The sequence below is a fragment of the Andrographis paniculata genome, unplaced genomic scaffold (genome assembly GCF_009805555.1).
Source record: "Andrographis paniculata isolate CXL003 unplaced genomic scaffold, ASM980555v1 Contig22END, whole genome shotgun sequence".
Lineage (NCBI taxonomy): Eukaryota > Viridiplantae > Streptophyta > Magnoliopsida > Lamiales > Acanthaceae > Andrographis > Andrographis paniculata.
In genome coordinates this window covers 2,864,156-2,885,398 of record NW_026137513.1, presented here as the reverse complement: position 1 = coordinate 2,885,398, position 21,243 = coordinate 2,864,156, and the positions used below count along the sequence as shown (strand labels likewise).

The following is a 21,243-nucleotide window of genomic DNA, read 5'->3' as shown; positions in this document are numbered from 1 at the left end:
CGCAGAAGTGCTCGTGGTTTAATTCCTAAACGTAGGTTTCAGATTGAAGTGGTAATGATGATGAAAGCGGTGATAAGGCATCCGATCAATGTGATAAGGTTGATAATGTTGAGACCTGTACATTCGCACTGGTTACCGAAGAACCAAAATGCATTGAATCTACAATGCAAAGTGATGTATGGAAGCAAACAATGAATGAAGAATTGCTAGCCATAGAGAAAAATGGAACATGGGAATTATTGGATCTACTAGAAGGAAAGAAACCCATCAGTCTGAAATAGATATTCAAGATTAAATACCATTCAGATGGAAGTATCCAGTGGCATAAAGCAAGGTTAGTGGTGCGTCGTTATGTACAGGAATACGGAGTCGACTATTGTGAGACATTTTCTCTGGTGGCCTGCATTGAAATTGTAAGACTAATTCTTGCTGTTGCGGCTATATGTATGTGGACAATTTTCCAATTTGATGTCAAATCCGCATTCTTGAATGGGGACTTGCAAGAGGAAGTTTACGTGCAGCAACCAGAAGGGTTTGTGATTCCTGATCATGAAGACAAAGTGTACAAGTTGAGAAAAGTTTTATTCGTCTTGAAACAAGCTCCACGAGCTTGGTATAGTAAAATTGATGGATTCTTTTATAAAAATGGATTTCAAAGAAGCCCAAATGAACCAACTCTATATATCAAGCAAGAAGGTATGTCTGATGTGGTACTGATTAGCCTATATGTTGATGACATTATCTATACCGGTTCATCTATGCAGCTTATTAATGACTTCAAGAATGAGATGATGCATGTGTTTGAGATGACATACTTGGGGAGGCTCAGTTACTTTCTTGGTTTATAAATTACTCAAACCAATAATGGCATATTTCTTTCCTAACAAAAATATGCCAATGATCTTCTGCAGGAATTTGGTATGAAGAAGTGTAATGCTGTAGAGACTCCAATGAATGTAAATGAAAATTGACACCCAACGATGGAATTGGATTGGCGGAAGCAAGAACATTAAGGAGCTTAGCGGGAAAAACTTATCTATTTAACTCACAGCCGACCAGATCTTGCTTTTCGAGTGGGTTTAATCTCAAGATTCATGCATAAATCTCGAGTGGGTTTAATCTCAAGATTCATGCATAAAAGAGTTCTTCGATATGTCGCTGGAACAAAAAATCTAGGAGTATGGTATGTGGTGAAGGAAGGAAAATTGGAGCGAACATATTACACAGACAGTGATTGGGCGGGAGCTCAGGATGATAGAAAAAGTACGACAGACAATTGTTTCACTCTTGGTTCAGGTCCAATTTCATGGACGTCAAAGAAACAACCCACGGTGGCACTATTATCTACCAAAGCAGAGTACATAGCGATCACAGGAGCGGGGTGTCAAGCAGTGTGGTTGAGAAAATTACTCAGCGATTTATATCAGGAACAAAAAGAAGCTACAATCATGTTTTGTGACAGTGTATCTGCCTTAGCCATAGCTAAGAACCTGGTCATGCATGGAATGACAAAACACATAGAGATTAAGCATCACTACATTCGAGAGCTAATTGCAAATGAAAAAATAATGGTAGCTTCTTGCAAATCTGATGATCAGTTAGCTGATCTATTCACAGAAGCACTTCCAAAAGCATAGCTTGAAGATCTTAAAGCGCGCTTGTACGTTACCTCATTTGAATCAAGGGGGAATGTTGAGAATGATTCAAAGAGTCAAGTAGGTAACCACTAAAATAGGAAATAGTTGAGGAGTCAATCAAGCGACCACCATCTAGTCTCTTCAATCGGCTGAACAAATATTCGTCCAGACGATTCAATGGTCGCCCAATCAAGCGACCAACTGACCGCCCTTTCAAGCGACTGAACTACTGTCTGACCAAGTGACCGACCTCTGTGTCGTCCTGTTGATTGATTTTTTCAACAATAAAAAGTAAAATCCGAAAATAGAATTTATCTTCGAATTTGATAAAATAAATGCCTGATATTAAGAATCTCTAGACACCGTACGATACATAAGTAAATTAGAAAAATAAATACTACAGACTGTAAAAGTAAATGGTGATCCCTAAAAGAAATTTACTAACTTTGATGTCAATTGAAGATGATTGAAGATGCCTTCCCAGCTGTTGACCCAAATCCTTAAATATTCCCTAAAGAAACATTTTGAACCGTCGTCTGTTCGGTTACAGCAACCGACGTCAACCGCCCACTAAATCCTCCTCTATTGACACGTGTCTTTAACCGTCTCGCCAACCGTATAACCCAACGATTGACCAACCAACCAATCCAGATACTAACTGGTCGTTAGAACAAACGACTCATTGGTCGCCCCATCAAGCGACCATCATCTAGTCTCTTCAATCGGCTGAACAACCATTCGTCCAGACGATTCAATGGTCGCCCAATCAAGCGACCAACTGACCGCCCTTTCAGTTGTCTGACCTCCGGGTCGGCTGTCTCATCCTTCTTCGCCCGACCTCCTTTTGACCGACCTTTATGTCTGCCATCTCATCTTTCCTCGCCCGACCTAATTTTGTCCGACCTCCGTGTCGTCCCTCATCTTTCTTCGCCCGTCTTCCTTTTGTCCAACCTCCGTGTCGTCCGTCTCATCCTTCTTCGTCTGACCTCCTTTTGACCGACCTCCGTGTCTTCCATCTCAGCTTTCTTCGCCCGACCTTATTTTGTCCGACCTCCGTGTCGTCCCTCATCTTTCTTCGTCCGTCTTCCTTTTGTCCGACCTCCGTGTCGTCCGTCTCATCCTTCTTCGCCCGACTTCCTCTTTTGACCATCCTCCGTATCGGCCGTCTCATCCTTTTTCGCCCGACCTTATCTTCTCCGATCTCCTTTAAGACCCTGCTACTACTACTATTATTATTATTATTATTATTATTATTATTATTATTATTATTATTATTATTATTATTATTATTATTATTTGTAGTCAACAATAATATTTAGATAGTTTAAATGAAACTTATATTAATTTCAACTATACATATAAAAAATTTAACGCTACCAATACTACGCGCAGCGTAGCGCGCCAACAAACACTAGTATATTTATATATATATATATATATATGAGATGTAGTGTGTGTTTGGTTTTGATTTTAAACTAAAATTACTAATTCAAATATATTGTTTTTTTTATAAAAATATTACATCACAATACATCTACACCAAAAACTCAATAAAAAGTTCAATTTTAAATAAAAATCAAACAAAGTCGTGATATTTTGAAATAAAAAAATTCATTATATTTAAATGAAATGTGTTCCTTATGAGATATTTTTAAATAATAATAAATATTTAATACAAAAAAATTTATGATAAAATACTATTATATTCGTATAATATTAATAATTCAAAGAAAAATAAGAAATGAAATGTATGATTTCTTTTTTATTATTATTTGCATTCTTTCAATTTCTTTAAAAAACCATCGTATTCAACTAGTTACAATTTTCACATTAGATAACTATTATACTTTGAAATTTTAAAAATAAACAAATAAATAATAATAATAATAACAATAATAATAATAATAAAGAAAACATACTTATGATTTTAATTGCTTTTTAATAATAATAACAATAAATAAAACTTTTCATAAATATTGTCTTTATACGTTTAATACGTATATGCAACATGAAAAATCAGTGCAACTCGTTGACTCATATTTATTATATATTTTGATATTATACCGATTTATATACAAATATGCACTATTCACCGTTTAACTTGCACTATAGTTTGTGACGAATCATTTTGATTTTTAAAGAATTTACAAGTACTTAAAATAATTTGACAAAAGTTAAGTCATCAGTACATATATAATCATACTTTTTATTGTTTAAACAAAATAAAAATCACAAAAATACTTTTGAAAATATGAATAAACATGCTTCAAAATTCTTTACCCCAAATTTTGTTACACAAATTTAAACTCATTCATATCACAAGTAGAAGAGATTCATACTCTAAAACAAATCGCCTGACATGACTGCAAAATGTATATATATATATATATGTCTGTGTAGTATATGTTTCTTGTTTCTTCCAAAAAAATTTAGTTTAAATTTTATATTAAAATAGAGTTTGGTTGAATATTTGCGAGAAAAAAGAGAAAACACATAGTCCCATCAATTACTTGTTTTTACTATATCTATAAAATATATAAGTATGTTTCTTTTGTCAAATACAGAGTAAAATATATCACACTAGAAAAATCACATATGATTGACAAAATCTAAGAACCCCAAAAGTTGAAATCCATGAACTCAAGAACACAAGTTCACAATCATTTCTTAGGCACAATACAATCCATATATATGCAGCACAGATTAATTAAAGATTGGATTAATTTGAAGATGGTTCAAAGCTTTAGATTACGATCAAAACAGTTACGGGTCAAACTCCGGTGGCTAGAGATACATATACACATACATACATACAGTTGTGTTTTATTATTGTTATTATTTTGTTTACCTGTTCGATTTAGGGAATATTTCCTGTAAATCGAGCTTCCGCGACTTCTTCTTCTTCTTCTTCTTCTTGCTTGTTGTAATCATTTGCAGTGTTTCCAGTGCTACTCCATCCATGTTCGTTTCCGAGTTCTCACCCACTGCTGCTTCAATCAAGTTTCATTCCAATTTGTTAACAATAAAAAATAAAAATGGAGAGAGAAACAAGAATTGCAGGGAGTAATTATTTGTTTGTATATCCCATCCCCATCCCCTTCACTGCAATTTACAATATATCAACAAGGAATAGCTGCTACATATTTATATATATATATATATCGCAGCTACCATTTTATCTATAGTTTTTATAATATTATTAATAATTACTATTATTATTATTCTTGTTCTTACATCTGCCTCCGGCAGATCCATCTTCTCCAACGTCCTCCTCCTCCATCCTCCATCCACCTCCTTCATCCTCCTCCATCTCACTGACCACCTTCCTCCTCGCCCTTGCAGGTGCCACTGTCGGCACAATCCTCCGTCTCAGCCTCCTCGGTCATGTCGCTCCACACACGGACTCCGCCGGCGCCGCCACATTCAGATCAAGCCTCCTCGGCCCCAGGAACTCGGAAAATACCAGCAATGGGACCCGGGCCGGTGGCGGTGGCTCCACGGCCACTTCCGTCGCCGGCGGTGGCGGTGGCGCATCCGCGCCGCCATCCACCACGACCCCCCCTGGGGCCTCGCTTTGTCGGTTCCCATTGCGCTTCAGGAAAATCCTGCATAGCACCCAGTTCCTCGCCTGCAACGCAATTAAGCAGAAAATCACAAATCTATCGATAAAATGAAGTAATCAAGTAGATCCATGATCGATCCATACCTGTGCACAAATGTGGGCAGGGATAACGAGGCTGTACTCGTGCATTATCCAGTCAGTCCTCTCCCCCGCCGGCGCCTTCCCCCGGTAGAAGACCAGCGTCTTCTTCATCCCTACCAGCACCCGCCCCTGGTAGTAGATCCGCCGGTCCACCCCGGTCGCCTTCCAGTACCCGGACACGGTCGCTCGGTTCGACCGGCTACCGTTCGGATACTTGACCCGCTTCTGGCTGAAGAAGTATCTTTCTTCCTCAGCATCGCCTGCACCCAAAAAACACATCAAAACCCTAATTTCAACATAAAATCTAAATCCACACACACACAGATCTCATCCTGTCAACTTTTACGAATTAACGTAACCTGGCAGATTCCATGGATCGACGCGGCAGACATCGGCCTCGGCTATGACGGAGACAGGCATGGGGTGGTTGAAAACCTTCCGGCGAAGGTACTGCAGCACAAGCTCTTCGTCCGTCGGCTGGAAGCGGAACCCCGGCGGCAGCCCCACGGCGGCGCCGTCGTTCCCCCCCTGATTGACGCTCCTCGCCAAAGCAAGCCCGTTCGCCATTTCAGAAACGAAAACTGAATCTCGGAATTGATAGTGACTCAAGGAGAGGAAACCTAGAGCGAAAAACTGCTGCGGTGGGGAAGAAAGGTTGAGAGTGAAGGCCTTTTATAGGGGATTCGGGGCACCTTTCGGATGCCATAATCACATAATCATCTAGCGTAAGAAACACTCAATTTGCTTGTTTGACGCAATTTTAAAAATCACCATTTTTATTTATTTGGATTTCTCTCTCTAACTTTAAAGGTATCTTTTATATTGTGACATATTATAGCCATATTAAATTATTTGATTCTATTTTTATATATAATTTATTAAATTAGAAGTTTTATTGCATATACATGTAGCAAGTATATGCCTATAATGATATTGTTTATTTATTTATTTATTTATTATTATTATAGATATTTTTGTAAGTTTTTAATTTTGATGTTTGGATAAAAATATTTCCGATGCTACGTAAATAAGTTAAAATAAAAGTATTTGTAATGAGCTTTCAGAGGTCAGTATATGTAAGTTTCGAGTGCATTTTTATACGATTATCAGGTATATATATGCGACAAACAATTAAAAAAATATTAATTGAAGTTACATGTTATTTTATCTTTGCAGCGATCATTTAATTTGGACGTATATTACTTTTAGATATATATACACTTATATTATTTAAGTGAATTTTACATTAAATAAAAATTTGTCAGTTATTTTGGACGTACATTGTTCTTATGATCGATATATATTTACACTTGTATTATTTAACAGATTTCTCGTTGAATAAAATTCCAGCGGTCATTTTGGACGTACATTGCTTTTTATATATTATACACGTGTATTATATAAGTGATTTTCGTGTTTAAATAAATTTCTTAAATACCGTTCAATGCCATTTTATTTTGTCTCAATAAATTGGGTCGGTTTTTACTTCAAGTTACGTACATTGCCCTATTTGAAAATGCTTGGGCCGTAAATTTAATATTTCATCGATAAAGAATAAACTATTAGTTAAAAAAATATTATATCAAAATATTATTTAAATAAAAACTTATATTGATTTTCAAACTACAATGAAACACATCCAACATGCTACATTTTTTTACAAAAATAACAAGTAAATTATAGTGCACACGCTAACATGCTATATTTTTTTACAAAAATAACAAAATAAACATGAAGATTATATATATATATATATATATATAAGTAATTCCTTGCTAGGGGTACAAAAGTTATTACAAGTATGGATTGGGTGAGTGATGGTTGAAATAAAGAGTAAATGTCCTAAATGCTCCAAAAACGACAAATGTATATATATATTATATATATTTTTTATTGTGTTATTTTATGAAATAATGTATAATTAATTACTCCATCCATCCGTCCCATTCCAAAATGGATCTTCGGAAGTTATGTTGTAACATAAAAAATAATAGTGTTTTATTAATAAGTGGAATTGTACAAGAGATTTTAATATTTTTTTGTTTTGACTTTATGTATAAAGTAATTATATATGTAATGATATATTTGTAATTTAGATATTTTGGTATTAGTATATGATTATTTTTACTAAAATAGAAGATAGATAATTTAGAATGAGAATGGTAAAATAGATATTTTGAGTTGTACGGAAGAAATAATTTTTTTATTTCAAGAATGAAACAAATCAAAATAAAAAATAATATATTTATATCCGCCTCTGATGGTCAGATTTATCTTTTGCGTCATTGTTTTTAACATTTAAAATATTTTTATATTTATATAATATTTTGTACAGATGTCATTCTATTAGTATTATAGGATACTAATTGAAGTATTTTTATATATATATATATTTTTTATTAATTTATACTTATATTTTGATATAAAAATTAATATTCAAATATTAATATACAAAAAATAAATGAGACATTTAGAGCGGATAATAATATTGTATATAGGTAGGGCGGAAGGGTAATTATTACATCCCATTTCTAAAAATAGACAAACTAATTTATTAAGATGTCTATTTCAAGATATTCGAAAAAAATCTTGTCAATCTCACCATGAACATACTAAAGTTTTTGACCTGACAATTTGAAAAGACATTTGTGCCCCTCTTTGTATAATTATCCACTAATCATTCTAATTATGAATAAAAAAGGTTTTGATAAGCTTTTCAAATAGAGGTTGAGTGAAGGAATGTACATATAATCTGGTTAATAAATTTACTTGCACTTTCAAAATATAAATAAAGTAAATTAAATTTATATAATTTTATACCAAATTAAAAAATTTAAATGAGAAAGTCTTAATTGTGATGGTTGTTAGTTTAATTAGTAACTTCAATTGCAATAAATTTAAATATTCCCTTTGGTTAGTTAAAAATTTAAATTTTATAATAATTATGATGAGATATAAGTATGTGTTGTTTCTTTTGGTTAAGTTTGAAAAAATTTAAATTAAATTTGATATTGAAATAATGTTTGATGAGATATTTTGTAAGAGAAAAAATTGAATTACCTCCGTTTGATTTTAAGGGTTTCATTTACTTTTTGTGTGTTGATATTGAATATTAATTATTATATGAAAACGTAGTACAAATTAAGGAAAAATGACAAAATATTTATATTAGTATCTTATAATATTATTGTAATAATATTTGTACAAAAAATTATACAAATATAAAAATATTTTTAATGTTAAGTACAATAACGCGAAAGATAAATTGGACCCTTTGAGTCAGACGGAAAAAGTATTATTTTCGAAAAATACATAATCCAAATAATAAAATTTGGGGAAACTTTGATAAAATAAACACACGTTACACCATTTATTACTAATTATTATTATTATTAAGGTGGGTATGTGACAGAAGTATTAATATAAAATACCTATTGCCATTAATATAATTATTTAATTTTTTGGTATTGTATTTTTACAATTATTTATTTTTTCCCTCTTTCATAGTTGTATTGTTGTAAAAGTTATAGTATTCATTCAATATTATTATTTGCATTGAAAAGTAAAAAAATAATTATATTTTACATTATATAAATAGTAAATGTTTTATTTCTTGTGTCACGTTAGGTGTTTAAAATTATATATGTATCGGGTGTGTTTGTTTGAGGGTTTGAATTTTGAGTTGGGATTTGAATAGTAAAAATTTTGAATTTGAATAGTTGTACGATGTGATATAAATAGGTGTTGATGTGATGTTTTGAATGTAAAATTGATTTTTAATATAATATAAAAAATGAAAAATAAGTATTTGATTTGATTTTTTTGGGGAAAAAATAGAATGAATAGTGAAAATCCAAACAAATCCCTCAAACAAACACACCCGAAATCCACAAATAAATATTAATTATCCATTGTAATTTTATTCTTGCATAACCATAATTAATTTTAAAATGTTATATAATCACCTACTAATGATTAAAATACAATTAAATATATATTGTATAAAGATTGTGAGCATTTTCTTTTCTTTTATTTTTATTTAGCATGTGGAAAGTTACAAATATTAAAAAAAATATGCCCTCAATGTTAGTTGAAATTTTATATATTATAATACATATTACAATTTGATTTTATAATGAATATGATAATTTTAGATATATTAAATTGATTGATTAAACTTTAAACTAATTGTTTTAAAAATAATTGTAAAAAACTCTCCAAAAACACTCAATAAACAAATAATGAGAAGTAATAATTATTTTTTTACTCAGCTTATTAAAAGATAATAATTAAGGTCCCGTTTAGATTGACTTCTGAAAAGTGATTTTTTACTCTTGCTTATAAAAAAATATTTATATTTGTTTGTATTGGTTTCTCTTCAAAAGCAGAAACAATTTTTAGGCTAAAAAGTGCTTTTTTGAAAAGCACGTCAAGGAGTACTTTTGAAAAAGGCAGAAATAGTTTTACTATTTAAATTACAATTTTAACAAAAAATATATATTATTTACATTAATATGTCTTATTTGGCTATTTTAACAATTTTAAAGCACTTTTAACTTTATATCCAAACAGTTTTTTTTTTTAATTTAATTTTATAAAAATCTACTTTTATAATTATTCATCCAAACATAAAATCGAATCGTCTTCTACTTGTGGCTTCTACTTCTACTTCTGCTTTTGGCTTCTGCTTATTTTTTAAAATCAACTGAAACAGTGCCTAAGTCAGTTTGATTTTATTTTAATTGTGATTAAATTTTCTTTAATGGCCTTACTTATTCAATCATATACTCAATTTGAAATCATAATTAAGTTAAACTATATAACTGTCGATTTTCGATTAAGCCAGTCAACATTCAATTTGTTACAACTATTTATATTCACTGTTTGACTTTTATACAATATAAAATATTTACATTAAAATATTGTACTAAAAATATAGATAATATTCAACATATATTTTGATTTTATGTATCCTTGATTAATATTATTTAACAATCAATTTTAAACATACAATGCAAAATTTTATAACCAATTAATATTTCATACATGAAAATATGCAACAATATTTTAAGATAGTAATTAAATTAGATATCATATGTATATCAATTAATAATTAAAATAAAAAAATCCCTCGAGCATGTTTAGTGTGTATAATTAAATTAATCTTTCTCGATATATATATATGTATATATTTATTTAATATTATATATATATATTAAATATTAGATTACATTGTTATTCACTATTAACCTTAAGCAAAAAATGATATTTTGGGACTTTATATATAAAGTAATGTAAATATAAAAATATATTTGTAATTTATGTCAAAATTAAAAGTATTTTGGTATTACTTTATAATTATTTTTAGTAAAATAAAAAAATACTTTAAAATAAAATATACGAAGTAATGAAAATAATAAGTTGAAAAATGAAGTATTATTTAAGGTAACAAGCATATTAGCATTTTAATATACATTTCAAGCATATATTTCATTATTTACTCATCGATATAATATAATGTAAATAGACAATGTGCATAGAATATTTATTATTTATTTAAAATATTTTTCATTTGAAATAATTATATTTATTATTATTTATTTTTTTATTTGACAAACATGTCAAAATTATTTCAAAATATGTCTAAATAAAACAACATGTCATAACATAAAAAACTTAAATCATATTATTGGTATATAGTGTCTTTGTTTAGTAGTATATCCTATTTTAAATATTTTTGTTGTAAAGTATGAGAAATTATGAATATACTATATAGAGTTATAGAGTAATGTGTTTTTATTTAGCGTAAACAGTTTTTTAGTGCTGTAATTGACTCTTTATCATTTTAGTATTGTAATTGAAGATTATCTTAAAATAGTTTTGTAAGTGAATTTTTTTTTTTTTAAATTTAGTCCTCAATGCTTATGTAGCATCTGCGTGGCAGATTGGCGGACACGTGTCAGCTAGATCTGCAACGCGTGGCTGACACGTTGATAATTATTAGTTTTTTAATTTTTTTCTAATAAAAAATAAAAAATAAAATTAAGTATATAAAAAATAAAAATATAAAAAAATTATAAAATATATATATAAATTATCCACGTCTCTGTCAAATCAGCGCCACATGGCCGCTATGTAGATAATGTATAGATTTTTATATTAAAAAATAAAATAAAATGTATAAATATAATTAAAAATATAAATTACTAAAGTATTTGTCTTTTACATAAGAGAAAAATAGAGGTATTTTGTCATTTTTTCTTAATTTCTACTAAGTATTGATATAATAATTAATATTAAAAAATCTACCCGCAAAAAATTCATGGTATTTTCTTATGGGATGAAGGCAGTATAAAAAATATATGATTGTAGGAGACATACCGTGGTATTTTAAAAAAAATAAAAATTATTATTGCTATATGATTAAACATCTTCGTATTACATTACTTAACTTCGATTTTTTTCCCAGTGCTAAAAACTAAAAGATCATCTATCGTTTAAAAATATTATTATTAATTATTTAGTTCTTGATGAATTTATTTTAAGTTAACAAAAGTATTGCAAATTTATTTGTAGTTTTTCTAAATATTTTTTTAATGTATTTGGTAAGTTAAGCTTTATGGCTATTAGATTGGGCTTTAAAAAAAATCTGATGAAATTATGAATCGACCCAAAAAATAATAAAGCACAGTAAACTAATATAACACATATTAGTCCATTGCAAACTCTGGTTAACACATAGATATACAAATAAAAATTTAATTTTTTTTAACCTCTAAATTTATAGTAACAACTTTTTATCTTTAAAAAAAAACTAATATAAATATCATCATAATATATATATATATATATATATTTTCTCTATGGGATTAAATATCTTCGTATTAGCACAATTCTTGTATTACATTGCTTGTCTTCGATTTTTTTTTCCTATGCAAAAAACTAAAAGATCATCTATCGTTTAAAAATATTAGTATTAATTAAAAATAAGTGTTGGATATTCGATGTAATATCTTGAAGTTTGTTGGTTTTGATTTCAAATAAGAATTTTTTATTTAATTAATATTTTGATATTATATAATATAAAATAAAATAGCATATTTTTATTAGGTATTTTTTCAGAAATATTGTATGATTGTTTGGGGCCAAAACCAAACAAATATCTTAGGAGGAAAAAAAAATATTTTATTGTAAAATTTATACTACTAAGATAAAATAATGGTGTTCCTTGCGTGTAGGGTGTATGTTCTCATGTTTTTATTTTTTATTTTTTATTGTTTATTGTTTATTTTTTATTTTATATTGTTTAATTTTTTATTTTTCATTAAATAAAAATTATACTATCCAATACTATGTTCATTTTGTACCTATATACCAAATAATAAAATACAAAACAAAAACTTTAAAGTGATAAAAAATAACTCAAAGCTCTAGTTTATGAATGTTTGTACTTTGAGAATGTTTTTAATTTAGTAAAGGATTGAATTGAAACTAAATATAAGGTGTGATACATTAAATAAAAATATATATTTAATATTATATTTAAAATGAAATATAAAATTACCTTTTGATTAATTTTTTTGTATAATATTTAATGTATTTTATTATATAAACTTTTTATTGTAAATTGATGTATGTAACAAAAAGAAGATTTTAAAAGACAAAGAAAACCAATCAGCAAATATATGAAATTACAAATAGTTAAATTAGAAATATATATAAGATGTAGTGTGTGTTTGGTTTTGATTTCAAACTAAAATTACTAATACAAATATATTATTTGTTTTATAAAAATATTACATCAAAATACATCTACACCAAAAACTCAAATAAAAAAATAAATTTAAAATAAAAATCAAACAAACACGTGATATTTTGAAATAAAAAAATTCATTATGTTTAAATGAAACATGTGTTCCTAATGAGATATTTTTAATAAAAATAAATATTCAATGCAAAAAAATTTATGATAAAATAATATTTTATTCGTATAATATTAATAATTGAAAGAAAAATAAGAAATGAAAGATATGATTTCTTTTTTATTATTATTTGCATTCTTACAATTTTCTTAAAAACTATCATATTCAATTAGTTACAATTTTCACATTGAATAACTATTATACTTTCAAACTTAAAAAATAAACAAATAAATTATTATAACAATTATTACTATTATTATTATTATTATTAATAAAAGTGAACATACTTATGGTTTTTATTGATTTTAAGTATAAAAATATATTTAAAAGGCGTATTATTCTAAAATGATAGCAACAAAAAAATAAATGACGTCAAATTTAAGTTAATAAAGATCTCTTTATTTGTTGTCGTACATAATTGAAGATCGCTTATCTAACCCACGAGAATACCATTTGTATGTTGACTTGACTATCAAATTCAAGCAAATTTTATAATATGTATTGTATGGATATATCTAATATCGAGTTCAAATGATAATATATATTGTATGAATCATTATTATATATTGTCAATTAATATATTTTATTTGTATTATGTGTTGAGTTTAAATTTTATATTAAAATAGTGTTTGGTAGAATGTTTTGCGAGAAAAAAATACATTTTTTTTGGTAAAATTGCTTATAACTCCCCTGTAGTTTCGAAATTCAGCGTAAAATCTCCCTGTACTTTAAAAATTGCATGATACCCCCTTATACTTTAAAAAACGTTGCATAAAATCTCACAACCATGAAACTTTCCTCGTGTAATAAGAAGATGATTTCTTATCTATATGTTTTGCATGGTATGGGGGTTTTATGCAATATTTTTTAAAGTATAAACGAGCTTCATGCAATTTTTTAAAGTAAAATGGGGATTTATGCTGAGTTTCGAAACCACAATGTGGTTTCATGCAACATTTTTTTAAGTATAAGGGGACGCCATGCAATTTTTAAAGTAGAAGGGGAATTTACGACTGACTTTCGAAACCACAAGGGAGCTATGGACAATTTTGTTTTTTTTTTTAAATAGTAAAATTTGAAAATTTTATGTTAAAAGAACATTTTAGTCCCATCAATTAGTTGTTTTGCTATATCTATAAAATATATAAGTGTGTTTGTTTTGTGTTAAGTTTGAAGAAAAAAAAAATTATATGAAGTATAGGAAATTGTATAGGTAATATAAAAATGTGTTTAGTATATTAATTTTTTTAAAAAAATGTGTGGTTTATTTTGAATAAAAGAACACATATTTCTTAGATTTTTATATTAGTATTAGTAGTAAAATTTTTAAGATATTGCATAATATTGTTTCTATTTATAATTTTTTTCTAAATTTCAAAATTTTATCATGCTAGAATCTAATCTGTTGGCAAAACAAAATTGTAAGAAAATTACACTTTGCGATGTTATTTGTAAGAAAATCATTGGTGTATTTATTTTTATTTGAAATCAAAATTGTCATTACTCAACCTATATAAATTTTCATAAAAATATTATATTTTCTTACAAAATATTAAATTATTGAAAATATTACTCATTATATTTCAATTCAAAGTATCTTTTTACCATTTTTGGTCTATCTTAGTCAAAAACATTTTTTTTTTATATTTTAATAAAAGAGATTATATAATAATACCAAAATATATTTAATTTTTATTTAAATTATAAGCTTATCATTACATATACAATTAAAGCCGAATGACAAAAAAATCAAAATATCTTAATACTTTTATTAGCTAATAAAATATTATTATTTTTTAATCTATTGCAAAACCCCAAAAAGAACTACTTTCAAAAGGGACGGAGAGAATATTTAAACAAAAATTCAGACTCTATTCACTTAGCATTTTTAGATTAATTGATTTATTTATTTATAGTACGGAAAATTATGTAAAAGTATACAATATATTATTTTAAATTAAATATGTAACTTTTTTACTTTTGTAAAAAATATTTTAATTGAATATATTATTTTTTGGGGATCGAATTGAAAAATAGTGTTAAAAGAACATATCATTTTAAACCAAAACAAAACAAACCCTATGTTTTTTCATGATGTAATATTCTGCGATCACTACTTTTGGAATGTCCGCTAGATAAATTTTGATGGAACGTTTAATTTGTAAAATAGACGAGTAAAATATGTCACACTAGAAAAATTATGTGTAATTGACAAAATCTAAAAATGCCAAAAGTTGAAATCCATGGCCTTAAGAACACAAGATCACACTCACTTATTAGGCACAATATAATCCATATATATATATATGCTTTAAATTAGTTTGAAGATGGTTCAAAGCTTTGAATTACGATCAAAACTGTAACAGGTCAAACCCCGATGGATAGAAATACATATATACATACAGTTGTGTTTTATTATTGTCTTTATTTTATTTCCAATATATATAAAGAATGAATAGCTGCTACATTTATATCGCACCTTTCATTTTTATCTATAATTTTTATAATATAATTAATATAACATAATTAATATTATTATTACATCTGCCTCCGGCAGATCCATCTTCTCCGACCTCTCCTCCTCCTCCATCCTCCATCCTCCATCCTCCATCCGCCTCCAACATCTCACTGGCAGCCTTCCTCGTCGCTCTTGCAGGTGCCACTGTCGGCACAATCCTCCGTCTCAGCCTCCTCGGTCATGTCGCTCCACTCCGACATGGACTCCGCCGGCGCCGCCACATTCAGATCGAGCCTCCTCGGCCCCAGGAACTCGTAAAATACAGGCGATGGGACCCGGGCCGGCGGCGGTGGCTCCACGGCCACTTCTGTCGCCGGCAGTGGTGGTGGCGCATCCGCACCGCCGTCCACCACGACCCCCCCTGGGGCCTCGCTCTGTCGGTTCCCATTGCGCTTCAGGAAAATCCTGCATAGCACCCAGTTCCTCGCCTGCAACGCAATTAAGCAGAAAATAAAAAATCATCAATCCATCGACAAAATAAAGTAATCAAGTAGATCCATACCTGTGCAGCAATGTGGGCAGGGATAACGAGGCTGTACTCGTGCATTATCCAGTCAGTCCTCTCCCCCGCCGGCGCCTTCCCCCGGTAGAAGACCAGCGTCTTCTTCATCCCTACCAGCACCCGCCCCTGGTAGTAGATCCGCCGGTCCACCCCGGTAGCCTTCCAGTACCCGGACACGGTCGCCCGGTTCGACCGGCTCCCGTTCGGATACTTGACCCGCTTCTGGCTGAAGAAGTATCTTTCTTCCTCAGCATCGCCTGCACCCAAAAAAAACATCAAAACCCTAATTTCAACATAAAATCTAAATCCACACACACACAGATCTATCCTGTCAATTTTTAGGAATTAACGTAACCTGGCAGATTCCATGGATCGACGCGGCAGACATCGGCCTCGGCTATGACGGAGACAGGCATCGGGTGGTTGAAAACCTTCCGGCGAAGGTACTGCAGCACAAGCTCTTCGTCCGTCGGCTGGAAGCGGAACCCCGGCGGCAGCCCCACGGCGGCGCCGTCGTTCCCCCCCTGATTGACGCTCCTCACCAAAGCAAGCCCGTTCGGCATTTCAGAAACGAAAACTGAATCTCAAAATTGATAGTGACTCAAGGAGAGGAAACCTAGAGCGAGAAACTGCTGCGGTGGGGAAGAAAGGGTGAGAGTGAGGGCTTTTATAGTAATGGAAATCATCTGGCGTAAGAAATACTCAATCTTGTTTGACGTAATTTCAAAAACCCACAATTTCTATTTATTTGGATTTCCCTCTTTAATTTTTCGGCTATCTTTTTTGCATACAGTGCCCTCTGCTTCTTTTTCACTCTCTTTTTACAAAATATAAAATATAAAATGAATTTTGTGGCATATTATAATCAAGTTAAATTATTTGATTCTATTTTTATATATAATTTATTAAATTAGAATTTTTATTGCATAATACATGTAGCACATGTATGACTATAATGATATTGTTTATTTTGTTTATATAAATATTTCTAGAAGTTTTTAATATTTTGTGTTCGAATAAAAATATTTCGATACTACGTAAATGAGTTAAAATAAAGTATTTGTAACGAGCTTTCGGAGGTCAATATATGTGAGTTTCTAGTGCATTTTTATGCAATTTTCGGGTTTATATATGAGACAAACAGTGAAAACATTATTAATTGAAGTTCCACGTCACTTCACCTTTGCGGCGATCATTTAATTTGGATGTGCATTGCTTTTAGATATATGTACACGTGTATTATTTAAGTGAATTTTACGTTAAATAAGAATCTAACTTCTGACAATGATTTTAGGTGTATCATTTAACAGATTTTTCGTTCAAATAAAATTCCAACGGTCATTTTGTACATACATTGCTTTTACATATTTTACACGTGTATTATTTAAGTGATTTTCGTATTTAAATGAATTTCTTAACTACCGTTCAATATCATTTTATTTTGTTTCAATAAATTGGGTCATTTTTTAATTCAAGTTACGTACATGCGGTCCTGTTTAAAAATGCTTGGACTGTAAATTTGATATTTCTTCAATAGACAATAAATTATTAGTTAAATTATAATTTACACAAATTGATCCAATTATATATATATATTAATAATACATTTATAATATTTTTTCACAAAATATTATATCAAAATACTATTTAAATAAAAACTTGAATTAATTTTCAAACTACAACCAAATACATCCAAAGATTTCACTAGATAAGTAAAAATTAAAATAAAATAAAAGCAACCATAAAATTAACTAGTAAATTATAGTGTACACGCTAACAGGCTATATTTTTTTTTACAAAAATAACAAAAAAAACATGAAGATTATATATCTATATATAAGTTATTTCTTGCTAGGGTTACAAAAATCATTACATGTATGAGTTGGGTAGGTGATGGTTGAAATATAGAATAAATGTCCTAAATGTTCCCAAAACACAAATGTATATATATATAATTAATTACTCCATTAATCTTTTGGAATTTGTAGTAAAATAAGAAATAATAGTGTTTTTATTGATTAGTAGAATTGTGTAAGAGATTTTGATATTTTTTACTTTTGAATTTACGTATAAAATAATTATGTATGTAATGATATAATTATAATTTAGATATCTTGCTATTAGTATATGATTATTTTTATTAAAATAGAAAATAGATGTTTTAGAATAAGAATACTAAAATAGATATTTTGAGTTGTATGGAAGAAAGAATTTTTTATTTTCAAAATGAAACAAATCAAAATAAAAATAATACTCTCTCTATTCACGGTCACATTTATTTTTGTATTATTATACTTAATATTAAAAATATTTTTATATTTGTATAGTTTTTTGTACAGATGTCTTTCTATTAGTATTATAAGACACTAATTGAAGTATTTTTATAATTATTTTCTTAATTTGTATTAAATTTTAATATAATAATTAATATTCAATATTAATTTGCAAAATATAAATGAGAGTAGTAATAATATTGCAGCTACCGGAAGGGTAATTATTAGATCCCATTTCTAAAAATGAACAAACTAATTTATTAACATGTCCCATATCAACATGTCCCCTAGTGTGTTTGTTTGCGGGATTGGATTTAATTTCCACTGTTCATCTTATTTTTTCTTAAAAAAAAATATATTAAATCAAGCACCTATTTTTTATTTTTTATATTATACTAAAAATCAATTTTACATTCAAAATATTACATCAACACCTATTTATATCGCATCATACAACTATTCAAATTCAAAATTTTTACTATTCAAATTCCAACTCAAAATCCAAAACCCAGACAAACACACCCTTAGGGAAAAGTTTTTGAAACTGACAATTTGAAAAGATATTTTTGTCCCTCTATGTATAATTATCCACTAATAATTCTAATTACCAAGAAAAAAGGTTTTGATAAGCTTTTTCATTTGAGGTTGAGTGAAAGAATGTACATATAATCTGATTAATTAATTTACTTGCACTTTCAAAAAACAAAAATAAAGTAAATTAAATTTATATAATTTTATACGAAATTAAAAAATCAAATGAGAAAGTCTTAATTGTGATGGTTGTTAGTTTAATTAGTAACTACATTGCAATAAATTTAAATATTCCCTTGGTTAGTTAAAAATTTAAATTTTATAATAATTATGATGAGATATAAGTATGTGTTTCTTTCCGTTAAGTTTGGAAAATATCATATTGAATTTTATATTAAAATAATGTTTGATAAGATATTTTATAAGAGAAAAAATTGTATTATATTCAGAAAATACATAGTCAAAATAATAAAATTTGGGAAAACTTTGACAAAATAAACACAGGCATTACACTATTTATTATTATTATTATTATTAAGGTGGGTACGTGACGAAACCATTAATATAATATATCTATTGCCATTAATGTAATTATTTAACTTTTTGGTATTGTATTTTGACAATTATTTATTTTTTCCATCTTTAATATTTGTACTATTGTAAAAGCTACAGTATTAATTCAATATTATTATTTGCATTTGACAATTAAAAGAATAATTACATTTTACATCATATAGATAGTAAGTGTTTTATCTCTTGTGTCACGTTACATGTTTAATATTATATATGTATATACGAAATACACAAATAAATATTAATAATCCATTGTAATTTTATTCCTGCATAACCATAATTCATTTTAAAATTTTATATAATCACCTACTAATGATTAAAATAAAATTAAATATATATTATAGAACGATTGTGAGCATTTTTTTTCATTTATTTTTATTTAGTATGTGAAAAGTTACAAATATTAAGGACATATGCACTTAATATAAGTTGAATTTTTATATATTATAATACATATTAAAATTTGATTTTATGTTATTATTATGAATATGATTTTAGATATATTAAATCAATTGATTATAATTTAAACTAATTATTTTAAGAATAATTGTAAAAACTCTCCAAAACTACTCAATAAACAAATAATGAGAAAGTAATAATTATTATTTTACTCCACTTATTAAAAACAAATAATTTAGTCAGTTTGATTTAATTTTAATTGTGATTAAATTTTCTTTAATGTACTTACTAATTCAATCATATACTCAATTTGAAATATTAGATGACATTGTTATTCACTATTATCCTTAAGCACAAAATTAGTAATAATAAAATTCAGTGGGCATTTACGGAATTACATTGAGTCCAAAAGCTTTATTTTCAAAACAGTAAAAATTATATATAGATTTAAAATAATAGTAATCTTAAAAGAAAAAGAAAAAAGGAAAAAGAAAAAAAAAAAAAAAAAAGATCGATATATCCCACAAGCAAGAGAAAAAATCCAACATACATATTTTATATTATAAATTTATAACGATGCAATATTACAATATTACAACATATTCCCTGTAATAATACTATTTTATATGCATATTACATGTTATATATTATACTATATTATACTCCCTCCATCCCAAATATCATATCTACGTTGCCGTTTTTGTCCGTCCCACATATCATCACTACAAGAAAAAATTATTTTTGTAACAAAACTTTTTTGTCTCTAAATCTACTTTTTCCGTTACTAATGATATTAGAGACGAAATTAGGAATGAAATTACGTTAACTACGTGAACTTTAGGGACGGAATTCCGTTACAAATAGATTATTTTTTTGTAGTGCATGTCACTTTCCTTTTTTGGAAAATGATTACACACTTTAATCTCATTTTAAATTTTTTAATTTTTTTTTAATTTTAATTAAACTAATTATTTATCATAATTTTAATTTATAATTATTTATATTATAAAATAATTATTTTCACTAATACATTTTTAATTATCTACTAATTATACTTCTCTCACTATCATCATTGTATATATATATTATACATATAATATTTTACAATATATTATGAATATATATGTAAAATATGTGTGACAGATTGAAGTGAAGGTTCAAAACGTTCGTGTAGGTTTTAGAGTG

The 21,243-nt window shown here is 28.1% G+C and overlaps 2 protein-coding genes across 2 annotated transcripts; both read right to left on the bottom strand.

Moving 5' to 3' along the window:
- Positions 1 to 4,494: 4,494 nt before the first annotated feature.
- Positions 4,495 to 5,907, bottom strand: LOC127245357 (NAC domain-containing protein 41-like). The gene is made up of 4 exons (XM_051266190.1): positions 5,700 to 5,907; positions 5,344 to 5,600; positions 5,206 to 5,265; positions 4,495 to 4,554 (listed from the first exon to the last, which is right to left on the bottom strand). The coding sequence occupies exons 1-4, from the start codon at positions 5,905 to 5,907 to the stop codon at positions 4,495 to 4,497; spliced, it is 585 nt and encodes a 194-aa protein (XP_051122147.1).
- A 9,980-nt stretch (positions 5,908 to 15,887) lies between these two features.
- Positions 15,888 to 19,726, bottom strand: LOC127245356 (NAC domain-containing protein 83-like). Its single transcript, XM_051266189.1, has 4 exons — positions 19,693 to 19,726; positions 16,638 to 16,784; positions 16,283 to 16,539; positions 15,888 to 16,208 (listed from the first exon to the last, which is right to left on the bottom strand). Exons 1-4 carry the CDS (start codon positions 19,724 to 19,726, stop codon positions 15,888 to 15,890), a joined length of 759 nt encoding a protein of 252 aa, XP_051122146.1.
- Between the last annotated feature and the right edge of the window lie 1,517 nt (positions 19,727 to 21,243).